This window comes from Saccopteryx leptura, chromosome 1 (assembly GCF_036850995.1).
Source record: "Saccopteryx leptura isolate mSacLep1 chromosome 1, mSacLep1_pri_phased_curated, whole genome shotgun sequence".
Classification (NCBI taxonomy): domain Eukaryota; kingdom Metazoa; phylum Chordata; class Mammalia; order Chiroptera; family Emballonuridae; genus Saccopteryx; species Saccopteryx leptura.
The window spans coordinates 263727336-263747013 of record NC_089503.1 but is presented as its reverse complement, the minus strand read 5'-3'; the positions used below and the strand labels follow the sequence as shown (position 1 = coordinate 263747013).

The window sequence follows — 19678 nt, the reverse complement described above, 5'->3', positions numbered from 1 at the left end:
ATCACCCTCATTTGCTCTCGAATGCAACAAGGTACTTCCAGTTGATACTTAGAATGTAACTTGCTTCTTGGTGATGCCAGGTTTGAAACAGAAAGAAATAGGGGAGAAAGATATCTTATTCTATTGGCTTGGCAAAAGGGAACACAAAACTCCTTTCCGTCTTGATCCTGCACGAGTTGTCAGAGCTGAGTTCAGAAGTCAGATTCCTCTAACCAGCCCACAGCCCGGGTGTCCAGTCACAGGAAGAACAGGTTCTCGCACAACTGGATAGCTGGCTCATGATGCAAGATCTGTCCTGACAGGAATGCTAACTTGTGGGCATACTTGCAGGGAGCTGGAACTCTGATGGTACCAGGCCAGTTCCAGTACAAGTGGCACAGTTTGAAAGTCAGTCTGCAGGCCAAGAAGGAAACACAATCATTACTACTTTCTACCTGCATTTTGGGATGTGATTACATACTTATGGGTGCAGACTTTCCAGCAAACTGGGGCACTAAGGAATACATGATGCACTTTTTATTTTCTCAATTTTTATTAATTTTAGTGAGATAGGAAGGGAGAGAGAGAGAGACAGCAATATCGATCTGCTCCTGTATGTGCCCTGACTGATTTACATGATACAACTTTTGGGAATCATTATTTCTAAGTAGAATTGTTCCTATTTCCACCATTTGTAAGTCAAAATGACTGTAGTGAATTCCTTTACTTTATGTGCCCCTTGTTTTTATCTCAAAACCAGAAAACAAGGATAATTTTTTTTTTTTTTTTTTGCCTCAAGAAGAGGCCGAAGGCTAAGTACCCCAGCAAAGTAAATGCTTTGGATATCAATTAGGCTGCATCTCCTAATCATCAAGAGCAGTTTTTAAAAATATAAATGTCTCAGAATGCTCAGGGGTGAAGCCTAGGCATCAGAATATATATTTTAAGCTCTTCAAGTAAATTTAATTCACAACAGGATTGCCAAGCATTCCTCAAAAAGATACCATTATTATGAAAGGCATAAAGAAATTCAAGGGGTGAATATCCTTGGTGTGGGCAGTGACTGGACCTTAACTAGCTGGTCAGAGTGAGAAAGAGTGAGTTACTACTGGTCAGCTCACCTCTGCATATGATCAGGGCTCAGGTTTGCAGTGTTGAGAATACACACATAACGTGTAGGAATTCCACAACCCTGCCGCACATGATGAGCAAGAAGGTAGAAGTCCACCCTAGTGAGGAAAAAGGACAAAGCAATGATATGGTTGGATATGATCAAACAGAGATGGGAAAGATGTTGGAGATCACTGTAGCTCCTTCACCTAAGGCGCAGGTCAAATAACTGGCTCAAGGACACACAGGGACCAAACCATAATTAGAACTCAGGTCTCCTGATTCAACAAGCTATTCAGCAATCATGGTAGAAACTACCATATTTGTGTGCAGAACGTTAAACACATATGATATATATATATTTTTATTTTAGAGAGGAAGAGTTGGAGAGAGAAAGGGGGAGAAAGAGAGAGAAAAACATTGATTTGTTGCTCCACTTATTTATGCATTCATTGGTTGGTTCTTGTATGGCCCTGACTGGGAATCAAACTACAACCATAGCACATTAAGAAGAGGCTCTAACCAACTGAGCTATCTGGCCAGTGTCTACCATGAATGATCTTAAAAAAAAAAAAAAAGTATGTTCAATACTTTCTATCTAAGAGGTAAAACTTTCATTACTGTCTTTTTTTTCTAATAGTTTTTTAAGGCTTTATATTCTTTTTTTTTTTCCCCCGAAGCTGGAAACGGGGAGGCAGTCAGACAGACTCCAGCATGCGCCCGACCAGGATCCACCCGGCATGCCCACCAGGGGGCGATGCTCGGCTGCAGGAGGGGAAGAGAGAGACAGAGAGGAAGGAGAGGGGGAGGGGTGGAGAAGCAGATGGGCGCTTCTCCTGTGTGCCCTGGCCAGGAATTGAACCCGGGACTCCTGCACGCCAGGCCGACGCTCTACCACTGAGCCAATCGGCCAGGGCCCAAAGTTTTATATTCTTAAAAGATGTTCTGAGAAGAACATACATATACTTAGCACTTTATTTTCAATTAGAGCTCACATTCAGTATTATTTTGCATTTGTTCCAGGTGTACCGCATAGTGGTTAGACAATCATATACTTTAAAGTGGCCCCCTGATATTTCCAGTACCCACCTGGCATCCTCCATAGTTATTTCAGCATTATTGACTATATTTCCTATGCTGTACTTTACATTCCAATTAAAGCTTTAATTTTTTTGTATTTTTTCGAAGTTGGAAATGGGGAGGCAGTCAGACAGACTCCCGCATGCGCCCGATTGGGATCCAACCGGCATGCCCACCAGGGGGTGATGCTCTGCCCATCTGGGGCATTGCTCTGTTGCAACCAGAGCCATTCTAGCACCTGAGGCGGAGGCCATAGAGCCATCCTCAGCACCCGGGCCAACTTTGCTCCAATGGAGCCTCGGCTGCGGGAGGGGAAGAGAGAGACAGAGAGGAAGGAGAGGGGGAGGGGTGGAGAAGCAGATGGGCGCTTCTCCTGTGTGCCCTGGCCGGGAATCGAACCCGGGACTCCTGCACTCCAGGCCGACACTCTACCACTGAGCCAACCAGCCAGGGCCTTAAAGCTTTATTTTTTTAACAGTACAATTTCTGAGGATTCCATTTCACATCTCCCCAGGCGACCTACCCATTCCAATACCCAGGAATGGATGACCTCTGCAAGCTATTCTAGCTGAAATGTCACATTCTGTCCACTTACCACTCACAGCTTGTGATTGTATGATCCACCACAGTCCCAGGGGAGGGGGTGGTAAAGTGCTCAGTGGCAGCCAAGTACAGGTTGGTGCTGATTTTCTTCTGAACTACAAATACTACCATCTTGGGCTGATAATTCTCAAAGGCTTCAAAACACTTCTGGAGCTGAGGAATCTCATAGCTGACAACTGTTTTCAGCTGACCATCAGACACTCCATCACGGTACAGCACAATCTTCTCTGGGAGACAGTGGTTTACCTGCAGTGACAGCACAGGCAGTGAGAGCTTGCTCAGTGCAGAGCCTGGAGAGCAGGAATGTCAGGGGGCAGGGGGAAAGCTTCCTGCAATTGCGTATGGAAAATAATACAATAAATAACACCAAGAATAAAGTCTGTGTTCCATATACAACTATAAACCACCCTGTGTGTGTGTGTGTGTGTGTATAGGCCTATATATATATACACATAAGTCTATATATCTCTATAGATATCTATATCTGTATCTATATATATACATATGTAAGTATGCATGCATATTGAAAGCTGTACACAAAAGTTGAGACTGAGCTAGATCAAGGAAATACAGATATGCCAAAGCACAGGAAGGGGACAAAACAAGATCCATGGAGTGAAAAACAATCAAATTCATTTGACGTATTCACTGATATCACCTCTTCCTTTAACATTTGCTAAGCAATCGTTTAGCGTGGGACACCATACTCTGCCCTATGTCAGCTTCCAGCAGCGGTAAAAGACATGGTCCTTGTTATCAAAGAGTTTAAAAACCTCACAACAGTCAACAATGGTAAGTGTTCTAGGTCATCTGGCCTATTCTCACTTCATAAATGATAAAACTACGTTCTAAGGAGAGGTCAGGATATGACAGATCACTATATTGACAGAAAGATGGTAAACATACTGCATGTTAAACCAGTAAACAATATAATAAATTAATGAGTACCTTGGAAGCAGGACTATACTTGTTTGGCTTGGTATCCCTAGCACTGAGTGCAATGGTGAGGGTCAAGCAGAAAATCCCTGATGAAAGTCTGAGATGTTCTTCTATGGGTGGCTCCATGTGTTCATAGAACACACACTTCATGTCCACTAATTGAGCCATTGTTCTAGTTTCACAAAATTAGAAAATTACTTTGATACTACCCAAATATTCACAGAACTCAGATCAGAACTGGGAGACAGATGGTAAAGCAAATGGTCTCAATACATTATCAATAACATTAAGGTAAAAGGAAAATGCTGTGGAAACAAAAGTATAAGACATTCATTCTCTGAATGGAGGGATAGGTGAACACTGCACCTCAGGAAAAGGAATCAGCAGACAATGCTGTCAGCAAAGAAGAGTGAAAGGGTCCAGGTAGAACGTGAGCAAAGGCCTAGATCATGGCTGGACAAGGTTAACGTTAAGTAAATGACTTAAGACCAACTTATATGATCAGTCCCATGTTTAGATTACTCTGGAATGATCATGTCAATGACTGAAGATGATTAAGAATTAATATTAGATCGTTTCCAGTTCAGGATATCAAGATACAGAAAACCTCCGTTCCCATGGTAAGTAACACCAGAAAAATAAAAATAATATAAAAAAGCACACACATATATGGGACTATCAAAGACCAACAGATACAGAACGCCTTGATAAACTGACGTCCAGAGAGAAGAGACTTCACAGGCAAGCAGTGAATTTCTGAAGCTTGGCAGGAGTATGGGCAGCAGGAAAAGGAGACCTGAGGTCTGAGAAAGTTTACCAGGTCAACAAGAGGCCAGACAGACAGGATTCTGGGGTGACAGCTGAGTAGGAAGCATCAGGAATCCCCCCCCCCCACCTTGGTAACAACTACACTGGCAGAATCTGACTGATCTAACTATTTGGGAATTCAAGTCTGTTGAAGGCTTATAACTTTCAAGGAAAGATATGGAGGGTAAACTGCAGTTAATACCAGCAGTTAGCACAGGAGCAGCTCCCCTACTCTCACACACATTTCAGGACCCTGTCTTACAAATATTGGGATCTGTGCTGTTTTATGTTTTTATGTTTATTTATTTATTTATTTATTTATTTAATTTTTATTAAGTGAGAGGTGGAGAGGCAGAGACAGACTCTGGCATGTGTTCCGACCAGGATCCACCTGGCAAGCCCCTTACCAGGTGACACTTTGCCTGTCTGGGCCCGCTGCTCCGTTGCTTAGCAACTGAGCTCCTCTAAACACCTGAGGCAAGGACATGGAGCCATTCTCAGTGCCTGGGATTGACTTTGCTCAAACCATTTGAGCTATGGCTGCAGGAGGGGAAGGGGGGCAGGGGTGGAAAAGCAGACGGTCAATTCTCCTCTGTGCTCTGACCAGGAATTGAACCTGGGACTTCCACACGCTGACCCAATGCTCTACTGATGAACCAACTGGCCAGGGCCTGTGCTCTGATTGTTGACTGCTGCTTCTGATCACAGAAATGCACACAAAAAGGCTGATGGCCATTGTTGCTGCACTTCCTCCTCTAGGGGAAGTGACTTCAAAGGGATTTAACAAGTTAATACCATTCCTCCCTGCCCCCATTCATTCTGCCCCTTTCCTCTTTTAGGAGTCAAATATTAAAGACTAATCTACGCCTGACCTGTGGTGGTGCAGTGGATAAAGCGCTAATCTGGAATGCTGAGGTAGCCAGTTCAAAACCCTACGTTTGCCTGATCAAGGCACATGTGGGAGTTGATGCTGCCTGTTCCCCCCCCCCCTTTGTTCCTCTCTCTCTGCCCCATCTCTAAAATAAATAAATAAAATCTTTAAAAAAGAAAAAAATACTAGTTTTGCCTGACCAGGCAGTGGCGCAGTGGATAGAGCGGCGGACTGGGATGCAGAGGACCCAGGTTCAAGACCCCGAGGTCACCAGCTTGAGCACGGGCTCATCTGGTTTGAGCAAAAGCTCACCAGCTTGGACCCAAGGTCGCTGGCTTGAGCAAGGGGTTACTTGATCTGCTGAAGGCCCGTGGTCAAGGCACATATGAGAAAAAGAAAAAAATACTAGTTTTAAAACAACTGTATTTATAGTCTTGGCCTGTTGGCTCAGCAGTAGAACATTGGCCCAGCATGTGGAAGTCCTGGGTTTGATTCCTGGTCAGGGTACACAGGAAAAGGGCCCATCTGCTTCTCCACCCTTCCCCTTCTCCTTCCTCTCTATCCGCCCCCACCCCCAGCCAAAGTTTCATTGGAGCAAAGTTGGCCGAGGAGCTGAAGACAGCTCCATGGCCTCTGCCTCAAGTGCTAGAATGGCTCTGACCACAACAGAGCATCGCCCTCTGGTGGGCATGTTGGGTGGGTGGATCCCGGTCGGCGCCTGTGGGAGAATGTCTGACTGCCTCCCTGCTTCTAACTTCGGAAAAACACCGAAAAAAAAAATCCAACTGTATTTATTAGGGAAAATTAGAAAATGACCACATATCCCCAGGAAAAGGCTCAGAAAAGACCTGAGAAGACCTTAAATTTACATTGCAGGCCTGACCAGGCGGTGGCGCGGTGGATAGAGCATCAGACTGGCCATGCTGAGGAACCGGGTTCAAGACCCCAAGGTCGCCAGCTTGAGCGTGGGCTCATCTGGCTTGTGCAAAAAGCTCACCAGCTTGGACCCAAGGTCGCTGGCTCAAGCAAGGGGTTACTCAGTCTGCTGAAGGCCCATGGTCAAAGCACATATGAGAAAGCAATCAATGAACAACTAAGGTGTCGCAACGAAAAACTGATGATTGATGCTTCTCATCTCTCTCCGTTCCTGTCTGTCTGTCCCTATCTATCCCTCTCTCTGTCTCTCACTGTCCTTGTAAAAAAAAAAAAAATTACACTGCAGGTTGAGCTCCAGAAGAGACATATCCTTCAACAATCAAAAAACCAAAAACAGTAACAAAAAATAGCAAACCCTGGGGAAAGGGGAGAATCTCATTTCTAGAGTTACTACATTAAATGTACAACTTTCAACAAAAAAGTCACAAGGCATATAAAAAAATACCCCAGGAAAGCATGACACATTCAAAGGAAAAAATTAAATCAATGGAAACTGTTACTGGAAAAGATCTGAAATAGTATCCAAGACTTTAAAACAACCACCTTAAAGATGTTCAAAGAACTAAAAGAAAATAAGGAGAAAGTGAACAATGTATAAGAGCCTGACCTGTGGTGGCGCAGTGGATAAAGCATCAACCCGGAACACTGAGGTCCCTGGTTCAAAACCCAATTACTGGCATGACCCCAAGGTCACTGGCAAGATGAATAAAAACACATGGTGCAACTATATGCTGTCTACAAGAGACTCACTTTAGATACAAATACAAATAGGTTGTACATGCAAGATATCCCATTAAATACCAATAAAAAGAGAGCAGGGGTGGCTATACTAGTATCAGACAAAATAGATTTTAAGTAAAAAAATGGTTACAAGAGACAAGAGGGACATTATATTATACATTAATAAAAGGTTCAATAGTAGATGTAACAGTTACATAGCTAATGACAGACCATTAAAATATATGAACCAAACTCACAGAATCGAAAGGAGAATTGTTAAGGAAATGTAAATCAAAACTACAGTGAGAAACCACCTCATACCTATCAGTGTGGCTAATATTGAAAAACTAAAACCCCAGAAAACAGTGTTGACAGGATGTGGAGTAACTGGAACCCTTGTATAGGAATGTAAAATGGTACAACCATTATAAAAAACAGTATAGCAGTCCCTCAAAAAATTAAAACTAGGCTTACTATATATATGATCAAGCAATTCAATTTCTGGATACATACTTTAAAAAATGAAAGCAGTCTCAAAAATGTATCTGTACACTAAGGTGACCAATCATCCTACTTTAGGGAGGACAGTCCTTCTTTTTTAAGTCCTGTCCTCCCTCGTAAAGTGTCCTCCTACATGTCCTCTTTTTGATATTGGAAGACTAATCTGTAAATGTCCATATTCCATCAATGCAGAGTCGATCTATTGCGGGTGATGTGATGTATTTGTATTTGACGTGATGATTCGTCAAGGATCAGTACAGTGCGGCGAGATATGATTATGAGACGCATGCGCTCTGCACCCAAGAGTCTGAGACATTTTAGGGAGTCCAAAGATCAAAGCTATTTTCATAGCACTACTACTACATTACTTGTCATCTGTACTTTAATTCTCTCACAAATATACAGACTTTTTCAGAGACTAAAATAAATACATTGCAAGACTAAATGTAGAACAAAGGGTGGGGCAAAAGTAGGTTTACAGTTGTGAATATGAGCAAGTTTATTCTTGTGTTATTTTATATTTTTATTTATTGATTTTTATTTTAGAGAGATGGGGAGAGAGACACATCAATTTGTTGCTCCACTTATTTATACATTCATTGCTTGATTCCTGTATGTGCCCTGACCAGGGGTCAAACCTGCAATCTTGGGGAATGGAGATGATACTCTAACTAACTGAGCTACCCAGCCAGGGCTGTATTATTTTCCATACAAACAAATGTAAACCTACTTTTTTTTTATGTAAACCTACTTTTGCCCCCTCTTGTATTTACTTGCATTTTGCTAACCTGCAAACTTTAAGCCATCTGCAAAATTAAAACAATGGCCTGCCCTGGCCGGTTGGCTCAGTGGTAGAGCATCGGCCTGGCGTGCAGAAGTCCCAGGTTCGATTCCCGGCCAGGGCACACAGGAGAAGCGCCCATCTGCTTCTCCACCGCCCCCCTCTCCTTCCTCTCTGTCTCTCTCTTCCCCTCCCGCAGCGAGGCTCCATTGGAGCAAAGATGGCCCGGGCGCTGGGGATGGCTCCTTGGCCTCTGCCCCAGGCGCTAGAGTGGCTCTGGTCGCAACAGAGTGATGCCCCGGAGGGGCAGAGCATCGCCCCCTGGTGGGCGTGCCGGGTGGATCCTGGTCGGGCGCATGCGGGAGTCTGTCTGACTGTCTCTCCCTGTTTCTAGCTTCAGAAAAATACAAAAAAAAACCAAAACAAAAAAAACAATGGCCTGACCAGGTGGTGGCGCAGTGGATAGAGCAACGACCTGGGAGGCTAAAGTCCCAGGTTTGAAATCCTGAGGTTGCCAACTTGAGCACAGGATCATAAACATGATCCTAAGGTAAACCTGCACTCAAGCTGGTGACCTCAGGATTTTGAACCTGGGACTGTAGCCTCCCAGGTCGTTTCTCTACCCACTGCGCCACCACCTGGTCAGGCTATAATATCTTCTTTTGATGCTTTTTATTTCTGTAGTATCAGTAATGATGTTTTTCAGTCCTGACTTTTGTAATCTAATTCTTCTGTGTTTTGTGGGTGGCCTTTAAGCCACTCAGCCTATGGACTGTTATGGAAGCTCTAGCAGTCTAATACACCCATCCATTGAGTGTTTAAATTTGGTTAGCATAATTTTCAGTTCTAGAAATTCCGATTGCTTTTATTTGGTAGTTTCCAATTCTCTTTTTAAATTTATTTTATTTTATTTTACAGAGACAAGAGAGTGAGTCAGAGAGAGGGACAGACAGGAACGGAGAGAGATGAGAACTATCAATCATTAGTTTTTCACTGCGTGTTGCAACACCTTAGTTGTTCATTGCTTTCTCATATGCGCCTTGACCGTGGGCCTTCAGCAGACCAAGTAAACCCTTGCTGGAGCCAGCGACCTTGGGTTCAAGCTGGTGGGCTTTTCCTCAAACCAGATGAGCCCGCACTCAAGCTGGCGACCTTGGGGTCTCGAACCCGGGTCCTCTGCATCCCAGTCTGACACTCTATCTACTGCGCCACTGCCTGGTCAGGCAGTTTCCAATTCTTTAAAACTTTTTATTTAGTGACTTTTTTAGATCTGCTGTTCCACCCATTTATGCATTAATTGGTAGATTCTTGTATCTTCTACGGATTGAATCCACAATCTTGGCACATTACAATAATGCTCTAACCAGCTGAGCCTCCTAGCCTATGCTATAGTTTCCAATTTTTTGACATTTCTTTTTTGAGAGGTGGGGAGGCAGAGACAGATTCCTGCATGCACCCCAACTGGGATCCGTGTGGCAAGCCCCCTACTGGGCAATGCTCTGCCGATCTGGGGCTGCTATTGTGTTGCTCAGCAACTGAGCTATTTTTAGTGCCTGAGGTGAAGCCAGGAAGCCACCCACAGCTCCCACAGCCAACTTGCTCAGAATATTTGCTGTGAGAGGGAAAGAAATGGGGGGGGGGGATGGAGAAGCAGATGGTTGCTTCTCCTGTGTGCCCTGACTTGGAATCAAACCCGGGACTTCCACACGCTGGGCCAATGCTCTACTGCTGACCAACCAACCAGTCAGAGCCCCTAAAACTCTTAATGTTATCTTTTTATCTCTTTGAGAATATTAAGTGCATTATTTTTATTTTTTATTCATTTTTTTTTTAATTTTCAATTACAGATGACAAACAATGTTATTAGTTTCAGGTATATAGTCCAGTGAGTAGACACTATGTAACTTACTGAGTGATCATCCTGGTTAAGTCTTACAACCATCTGACACCATACTCATTCTTTAGAACAGGGGTCCCCAAACTACGGCCCGCGGGCCACATGCGGCCCCCTGAGGCCATTTATCCGGCCCCCACCACACTTCTGGAAGGGGCACCTGTTTCATTGGTGGTCAGTGAGAGGAGCATAGTTCCCATTGAAATACTGGTCAGTTTGTTGATTTAAATTTACTTGTTCTTTATTTTAAATATTGTATTTGTTCCCATTTTGTTTTTTTACTTAAAAATAAGATATGTGCAGTGTGCATAGGGATTTGTTCATAGTTTTTTTTATACTCCGGCCCTCCAACGGTCTAAGGGACAGAGAACTGGCCCCCTATGTAAAAAGTTTGGGGACCCCTGCTTTAGAATGTTCCCTATGCTGTACTTTACACCCAATGACTACTCTGCAACAACCAATTTGTACTTCTTTTTTTTTTTTTCTGAAGTTGGGAACAGGGAGGCAGTCAGACAGACTCCCACATGTGCCCGACCGGGATCCACCCGGCACGTCCACCAGGGGGCGATGCTCTGCCCATCTGGGGTGTCGCTCTGTTGCAACCAGAGCCATTCTAGCACCTGAGGCAGAGGCCACAGAGCCATCCTCAGCACCCGGGCCAACTTTGCTCCAATGGAACCTTGGCTGTGGGAGGGGAAGAGAGAGAGAGGAAGGAGGGGGGGGGTGGAGAAGTAGATGGGCGCTTCTCCTGTGTGCCCTGGCTGGGAATCGAACCTGGGACTCCTGCACGCCAGGCCGATGCTCTACCACTGAGCCAACCGGCCAAGGCCAATTTGTACTTCTTAATCCCTTCACCTTTATCACCCATTTCCCTGGAAACCATCCAAACGTTTTCTGTATCTGAGTCTATTTCTGTTGTTTGTTCATTTCTTGAATAGATTCAATTGTTGATATAGATATCTATTTACTGCCTTTTTTTTTTTTTTTTTTAGTGAGAGAGCGGGACTGACAGGGAGAGAGATGAGAAGCATTAACTCATAGTTGCGGCACCTTAGTTGTTTATCGATTGCTTTCTCATTATGTGCCTTGATCTGGGGTCTCCAGTTGAGCCAGTGACCCCTTGACTCAAGCCAGCGACCATGAATTTATGTTTATGATCCCATGTTCAAGCCAGCAACCCTGGATGTGTCCGTGCCCAAGCTGGCAACCTGGGGGCCTCAAACCTGGGTCCTCAGCATCCAGGCTGATGCTCTATCCATTGTGCCACCACCTGGTCAGGCTACTGCCATTTTATTGTTCTTTTTTTTTTTTTCCAAAGACAGAGAGAGAGAGTCAGAAAAAGGGATAGACAGGGACAGACAGACAGGAACAGAGAGATGAGAAGCATAAATCATTAGTTTTTCATTGTGACAGCTTAGTTGTTCATTGGTTTCTTTCTCATATGTGCCTTGGCTGTGGGCCTTCAGCAGACCGAGTAACCCCTTGCTCGAGCCAGCGACCTTGGGTCCAAGCTGGTGAGATTTTGCTCAAACTAGATGAGCCCGTGCTCAAGCTGGCGACCTCGGGGTCTTGAACCTGGGTCCTTGGCATCCCAGTCCGATGCTCTATCCACTGCACCACCGCCTGGTCAGGCGTATTGTTCATATTTTTTATCTTTTTTCTTTCTTCTTCTAAGAAAGACCCTTTAACATTTCATGTAATATTGGTTTAGTGATGATGAACTTCATTTAGCCTTTTCTCATCTGAGAAGCTCTTTGTCCTTCAGTTCTAAATGACAGCTTTCCTGGGTAATCTTGGTTGCAGGTCCTTGATTTTCAGCCTTTGAAAATTTGCCACTCCCTTCTTGCCTGCAAAGTTTCTGTTGAGAAATCAGCTGACAATCTCATGGGAACTCCCTTATAGGTAACTGTCTGCTTTTCTCTTGCTATTAAGATTGATTCTCTTGGCCCTGGCTGGTTGGCTCAGTGGTAGAGCGTTGGCCTGGCGTGCAGAAGTCCCGGGTTCGATTCCTGGCCAAGGCACACAGGAGAAGCGCCCATCTGCTTCTCCACCCCTTCCCCTCTCCTTCCTCTCTGTCTCTCTCTTCCCCTCCCGCAGCAAGGCTCATTGGAGCAAAGATGGCCTGGGCGCTGGGGATGGCTCCTTAGCCTCTGCCCCAGGCACTGGAGTGGCTCTGGTCGCAACAGAGTGATGCCCCGGAGGGGCAGAGCATTGCCCCCTGGTGGGCGTGCCGGGTGGATCCCGGTCGGGCGCATGCGGGAGTCTGTCTGACTGTCTCTCCCTGTTTCCAGCTTCATAAAAATACAAAAAAAAAAAAAAAAAAAGATTGATTCTCTTGCCCTGATTGGTTGCCTCAGTGGTAGAGTATCAGCTTGACATCCTGGATTCAATTCCTAGTCAGGGCACACATGAGAAGCAACCACCTGCTTTTCTACTCCTCCCTCTTCTCACTCTCCCCTCCACTCTCCCATAGCCATGGCACTATTGATTGGAGTGAGTTGGCCCTGGGTGCTGAGGATGGCTTGGTGGCCTCTGCCTCAGGCGCTAAAAATTACCTGGTTGCTGAGCAATGGAACAATGCCCCAGAACGACAGAGCATCATCCCATAAGGGGCTTGCCAATCAGGATACATACAGGAGTCTGTCTCTCTGCCTTGCCTCCTCTCTTTTTTTTCTTTTTACAGAGACAGCGAGAGTCAGAGAGAGGGATAGATGGGGACAGACAGGAATGGAAAGAGATGAGAAGCATCAATCATTAGTTTTTCCTTGCGACTCCTTAGTTGTTCATTGATTGCTTTCTCATATGTGCCTTGACTGTGGACTGTGGGCCTTCAGCAGACCAGTAACCCCTTGCTTGAGCCAGTGACCTTGGGTTCAAGCTGGTGAGCTTTTGCTTAAACCAGATGAGTCCACACTCAAGCTGGCGACCTCGGGGTCTTGAACCTGGGTCTTTTGGGTCCCAGTCCAATGCTCTATCCACTGCGCCACCACCTGGTCAGGCCGCCTCTCACTTAATTAGCAAAAAATGATTATCTTTTTGTCTTTAACCTTTGGCATTTTAATTATAATGTGTCTTGGTATGGGCTTCTTTGGGTTCACTTTGTTTGGGACTCTCTGTGCTTCCTGGACTTGTATATTTATTTCCATCATCAGAGTAAGAAAGTTTCTCACTATTTTTTCAAATAGGTTTTTAATTTATTGTGTTCTCTCTTCTCTTTTTGGCACCCTCATAATGTGAATGTTGGTATTCCTGAAATTATCCCAGAGGCTTCTTACACTATCCCTATTTTTTTGGATTTTCTTCTTTTTACTGTTCTGATTGTTTTTGCTTCCTTATATTCCAAATCACTGATCTGATTCTCAGCTTCATCTACTATACTGTTGATTCCCTGTAAATTATTCTTCATTTAAGTTAGTGTATTCTTCACTTCTGATTCATTATTTTTTATCGTTTCTATGTCCTTTTTCATGCTGTTAAAGTTCTAAGTTACTTGAGCATCCTTATAATTAGTGTTTTGAACTCTGTATATGGTAGTTTGCTTGCCTCCATTTCCTTTAGTTCTTTTTCTGGAGATTCCTCCTATTCTTTCTTTTGGGACATGTTTCTTTGTCTCTATATTCTGGCTACTTCCCTGTGTTTGTTTCTATGTATTAGGTAGAGCTGCTGTATCTCCCAGAGTTGATAAAGTGGCCTAGTGTAACTGGTGTCCTATATGGCTAAGTAGCACAGCCTCCCCAGTCAACCAAGCTGGGTGCTCTAGGTGTGCTGCTGTGTGCACTGTCCTGAGCCTTGATTGCTGTTGGCATCACTGGGGGGGACTGAACCCTAGCCGATGAACTGTGAGGACCAGCCGCAACTACAGAAAAAGACAATTCTAAAGTGGAGCTTTGGTAATGATTGAGTCCACCCCTTGAGTGTGCTGCTTGTGGAGATAGTAGGGTTGTAATCTAGTGTGGTATGAAGCTATCCACTGGGTAAGTGAACCTATTTTTAAATGTGTCTGATTACTCAATTATTTGAATACTCTGTGGATCAGGATCAATTTTCTGTTGTTTTTCTTGGATTTATATTATTAGTTATTATTTACTGATTGCTAGACATTGTAGAAATAGTTTGATGCCTACATAGTGTCTAATCAATACTGAAACAGTATCAAACTATTTAAAGGGCACCACAGGAAATGTTACTCTAAAAAGAAACAAGGCAGAGTTCCATAGACTGCCTTTAATCACACAAAATTATTAAATTTCTTGCTGGTTAATCTCTATGCAAAGCACTAACTCTGACCCTGAGAAATGAAAATTACTTATCAATGCTTCCTTTGATGTCCTGGCCAAAGTAAAACCCAGTATTTTGCTAGTTCATTTTTCCAGACCCAATATCAGCTTAATGACTGCAATTCTCCATGGTTAGCATTCCTTTGAGTTCTAGGGGTAATTAATAGGGAAGCATTTGTCTTAAATCAAAGTGAAAGGAGTCAGTGCCTAATGACAGCCATAAAGCTGAGTAAATTCATAACCTGCTTTAACTGCTGAAATTTACCACCCCCCATTTCCCTGATAAGGGTAGGAAGACTGTCTGCAGGCATGAGGCTGATATCCTGGGAAATAATCATAACTTACCAAACCAAGTCCAAGCATTCAGCTCTTAAGGACTAATTCCTACGTCTGCTTAAAACTTACCATCAATGTGGGATCCCTTCCACTAAATCAGACTTCCACTTAAAATGCTCAGGTAGGCAGTCCTTCAAACCCTGAAGCTGCAGAATTTACATTCTCCTCACCTCATAAAACTTTTTTAACGAGCCCACCAGGCACAGCTTCAGGCTATCCACAATCTCCTGATGAGGCATCTGGAATACCACTCGTGAATACCACTTTGTGAGCGTGCTGGGTAGAGGCAGGAGAGAGAGAGAAAGGATGAACATACACTCAGAGAGGAAGGCCCACAGAACGCATGTCAGCACATACAGGCTTCTCTGTGTACCAATTCAACAATTAAGTAGTAAGTGCTTTTATGTTACATGGAAGAACACACAGTGAGGTGGGTAAAAGATATATATAAGCCATTTGCAGAATGTAAACATATAGGCATAACCATGGATACTTGCCACAAAATTGCTTCCAGTTGAAAAAAACTGAACAATGTAGATGTTCAGCAATAGAGGACTAGTTACATAAATAGTGCCATGGTACACGATAAACTCCATACAACAGGTAAGGAGGACTGGTTGAGATTTACTTGTATTGATTAGGGGAAATGTCCAAAATACACACTTTAAGTACAAAAAATCAGGCTGAGGGACACTATAACTAGGACTAGGCCATTTGTGTATACATATATACAGCAGCTATGTGTGTTAGTATATGCATAAAAGAGAACCTGAAATACATAAACATCAAACCTTAGGTAATAGTTATTGGAAGATGAGCCATGAAAAAGTTACTTTCTAAATTTCTGCAAATATTTGCATGAGAATGCCTTATTTTTTACAATCAGAACAAATAAACAACCCCCCCTCCCAATTTCTGAGGGAAAAAACACCACTGACAAGTCACAGTTCCCATTCTGAAGGAGAGTACACTGCAGCCAGAGAACAAACTTACACATGTGACAAGTTTGGCAAATAGACTGTGTAAATCAATATCAAAGGGAGACAGAGGAGGAAGGAGTTGGGTATACTTTTATGTCTTAGGTAAAAGGAAATATACTTTTACTATAATGTGAAATATTCAAAAAATACTTGCTGTATTTATACTAAGATTAGGTATCAAAACAAGGTAACTAGCCCAACTGGTGGCAGCACAGCAGATTGAGTGTTGACCTGGGACACTGAGGGTCCGGTTCTAAACCCCAAGGGTCACTGGCTAGAGTGCAAGCTCATCAGCTTGAGTATGGGCTTGCCAGCTTGAACACTGGTTGCAGGCTTGAGTGCTGGATCATCAACATGACACAAGGTCGCTGGCTTGACCAAGGGGTCACTGGCTTGGCGTGAGGTCAAAGCATGTATTAGAAGCAATCAATGAACAACTAAAGTGAAGCAACTACAAGTTGATCCTTCTCATCTCTCTCCCTTCCTGTCTCTCTCTCCCTGCCTGTCTCCCTCTCTCTCTCTCTTAAAAACAACAACAAGGCAACCAAGCCAAATGGCAAGAGGAGGAGTACTTACAGGTTGATGCTTGCCACAAAGCCGACCACGGAGCGCATGCCTCTTCTGGGGTCATGGTAAACATCCATCCCAATTACCATTAACTGTTTCTGTGTTAGAAAACAAAACAAATAAAAAAACACAAGTAATCTATCACCCCATCTTTAATTATTATTTAATTATATGAACCCCAAAGCAACATATGAAAGTAAGTTCTGGGAAAGGAAGAGAAAGAATGGAATGAATTTGACCTTTTTGAAACACTCTACAGGGTCAGGGTCACAGATCTAGACCAGAGATCAGCAAACTTCATTTTTTTTTTTTTTTTAGAAAATACTGAAGAGTAAATAAATGTCTGGGACTTTGTGAGCCACGTGGCCCTGCAGGAACTGTTCAGCATTTTAGCACAAGAGCAGCATGGACAGCATGGAAAGGAGTAACAAATGTTCCAATGAAACTGCATTTAAGGACAAATGATTCTGACATAATTTTCTTTCTTTTTTTTTTGTGACAGAGAGAGGAACAGAGACTGGAAGGCAGAGAAATGAGAAGCATCAATTCTTTGTTGTGGCACCTTAGTTTCTCAGTGATTGCTTTCTCATATATGCCTTGACCAGGGGGCTACAGCAGACCAAGTGATCCCTTGCTCAAGCCAGCAACCTTGGGTTTAAGCTGGTGAGCCCTGCTGAAACCAGATGAGCCCACACTCAAACTGGCGACCTCCAGGTTTCAAACCTGGGTCCTCCGCGTCGCAGTCCGACGCTCTATCCACTGCACCACCACTTGGTCAGGCGAATTTGACATAATTTTCATGTCAGAAAATATTAGCCTTATTTTTGTTTCACCATTAAAAAAATGCAAAAACCATTGTTAGCTCATGGGCTATTCAAAAACTGGCAACGAGGCCCTGGCCGGTTGGCTCAGTGGTAGAGCGTCGGCCTGGCGTGCAGAAGTCCCGGGTTCGATTCCCAGCCAGGGCACACAGGAGAAGTGCCCATCTGCTTCTCCACCCCTCCCCCTCTCCTTCCTCTCTGTCTTTCTCTTCCCCTCCCGCGGCGAGGCTCCATTGGAGCAAAGATGGCCCGGGTGCTGGGGATGGCTCCTTGGCCTCTGCCCCAGGCGCTGGAGTGGCTCTGGTCGTGACAGAGCAACGCTCCGGAGGGGCAGAGCATTGCCCCCTGGTGGGCAGAGCGTCGCCCCCTGGTGGGCATGCCGGGTGGATCCCGGTCGGGCGCATGCGGGAGTCAGTCTGTCTATCCCCCTTTCCAGCTTCAGAAAAATACAAAAAAAAAAAAAAAAAAAGAAACTGGCAACGAATCATTTAGATCAGTAATTTTTAACCTTTTCACACTTGGGACCCGTGAACATACAATTATTTCAGGGACCGCTAAGGCAGAAATCCCCCTGACCACAAGCGAATTTGACTAAGATCAGATCACTGGGTCTGTAACCTTTACACAGCATCAGGGTGGTGATTCTTTCGCAGACTAGCAGGAAATTTGTGGCTGGCTGTCCCCAGACCGGGGATTGGAAAATGCTGACTCAGACTACTGAGCACTGGAAGTACGGCTACTTTATGAGGGAAACAGGGAGGCAAGATATTCTGGAGAGGCGGACTGAATGAAGACATAGCAGCATCACTCACCAGAGGAATATCCACTCCCCAGAGCTCACCACCCAATTTACAGTTCATTTGAAGTAAAATTTTCTGGGCCACACTCCGAAGCCTGGTGGGCTGACTAATGGTTCGGATACTGATGACCTATAATGAAGGGACCAAAGGGTTTGGGGGGGGGATACCATCAATCTCTCCCACAACAATGGAAACAATTCAAAGTATACACTAAATGTGCTTAAGAAACTCCAGTTAGCAGTTGACACACTTTGCATTACAAAAATCTCTAACTCTAGGAATTCTAGGCAGGCACATGTGCAAACACAAACACAAACCAAAATTTAAAAAAATTAAAAATAAAAACTTTCAAAAATATAGAGTAAAAACTGTTCAGTCATCAAAGGAAAACAGTTTTCCTCTGAGTGAAACCTGTACTCTCAGAACAGTCATGGGAAACCATTCAGAGATCCACCCTTTGAACAAGTGAAAGTACTCTTTTGGGAACAGAACATGAAGGCAGCATTCATGAAGAGCATCTGCTATTCTCCAGGTTACTCTAATACGGGGAAGTTTTGTAGGAGGTTGTCCACATGCTAGCTTCTAAGAGTTACTTTAGTCTTTATGCATACAGACATCCGTCTTTTCAAGCCTTAAGAGAGGTTAGTTTCCATCTGTGCCTCCTGCCCAGCTCCTACTCACCTGAGAAGGCACTGGAGTCTGCATACAGCACAGCTTTTTAACAGCCGCATAGACATCGTCATGTGTGCTCATGATGATGCACACCACCATCTGTATCTTCCCCTTAAGAAGATAAAGTATATGTAGATCAGGCTTGGGAACTGTGACAGGACTCCAGTTGGAGACAGTTTGAGAGTCTGCAAAGCCAAGGCACCTTTAAGGTAGAGAGGAGACTGAAAAAAGATAGTGTACATTCTAACACAGAAAAGCGTCCTTGAACCGGAATGCTGGATCCAGGGCTTCTTTGCATAGATATGTAGTATCTTAACAAAAATTACCAAGAGTAGATTACCTCATTTACTTATTAGGAGACTTAAGATGACTAGGAAAGAACCATATTTAAAAACATGTAAGGGTTACTTATTACTTGCTGCTTTCAGTTCTCTGTAATGTTTTTACCACTCTCTTTAGTAAACTAAACAACTTATTCATACCACAGAACTTTAACTGAGGACACATGGAATGCAATACCACAAGGAACAACTGAGGATCAAATGCAGATGGCAATAAAGCTATTGCCAAGTTTGTAAGTAGCACTCTCTCTCACTGGTTAGGAGAGAGAATGATACTTCCAGTCACACATCTCGTATCAACACCCTCTACCCTTCACTGCTTTAGAGATCCAGTAATAAAAACATAGGATCTTGCCTGACCAGGCGGTTGTGCAGTGGATAGTTGACCTGGGACGCTGAGGACACAGGTTTGAAACTCCAAGGTCAATTGCTTGAACCCAAGATCACTGGCTTGAACAAGGGGTCCCTGGCTTGGCTGGAGCCCCCTGGGCAAGGCACATATTAGAAAGCAATCAATGAACAACTAAGGTGCCACAACTACGAGTTGATGCTTCTCATCCCTCTCCTTTCCTGTCTGTCTGTGTCTGTTTCTCTCTCTCTTTTGCTTTAAAAAAAAAAAAAAGAGGATCTTTCAAAGTCTGAATACAGAAAAGTAGCACTCTA

General features: G+C 43.9%; 1 protein-coding gene across 1 annotated transcript in view; it reads right to left on the bottom strand.

Annotated features, from left to right (window-relative positions):
• Window positions 1-231: 231 nt before the first annotated feature.
• The window catches only part of PIWIL2 (piwi like RNA-mediated gene silencing 2), a 42568-nt gene continuing 23121 nt past the window's right edge, over window positions 232-19678 (bottom strand). The window contains exons 17-23 of the mRNA XM_066361094.1: window positions 18684-18785; window positions 18015-18131; window positions 16391-16479; window positions 15005-15110; window positions 2765-3018; window positions 1101-1208; window positions 232-393 (exon numbers count right to left, since the gene is read on the bottom strand). Coding sequence (XP_066217191.1) covers window positions 237-393; window positions 1101-1208; window positions 2765-3018; window positions 15005-15110; window positions 16391-16479; window positions 18015-18131; window positions 18684-18785 — 933 coding nt within the window. The 3' untranslated portion in view covers window positions 232-236. The remainder of the gene's footprint in view (window positions 394-1100; window positions 1209-2764; window positions 3019-15004; window positions 15111-16390; window positions 16480-18014; window positions 18132-18683; window positions 18786-19678) is intronic.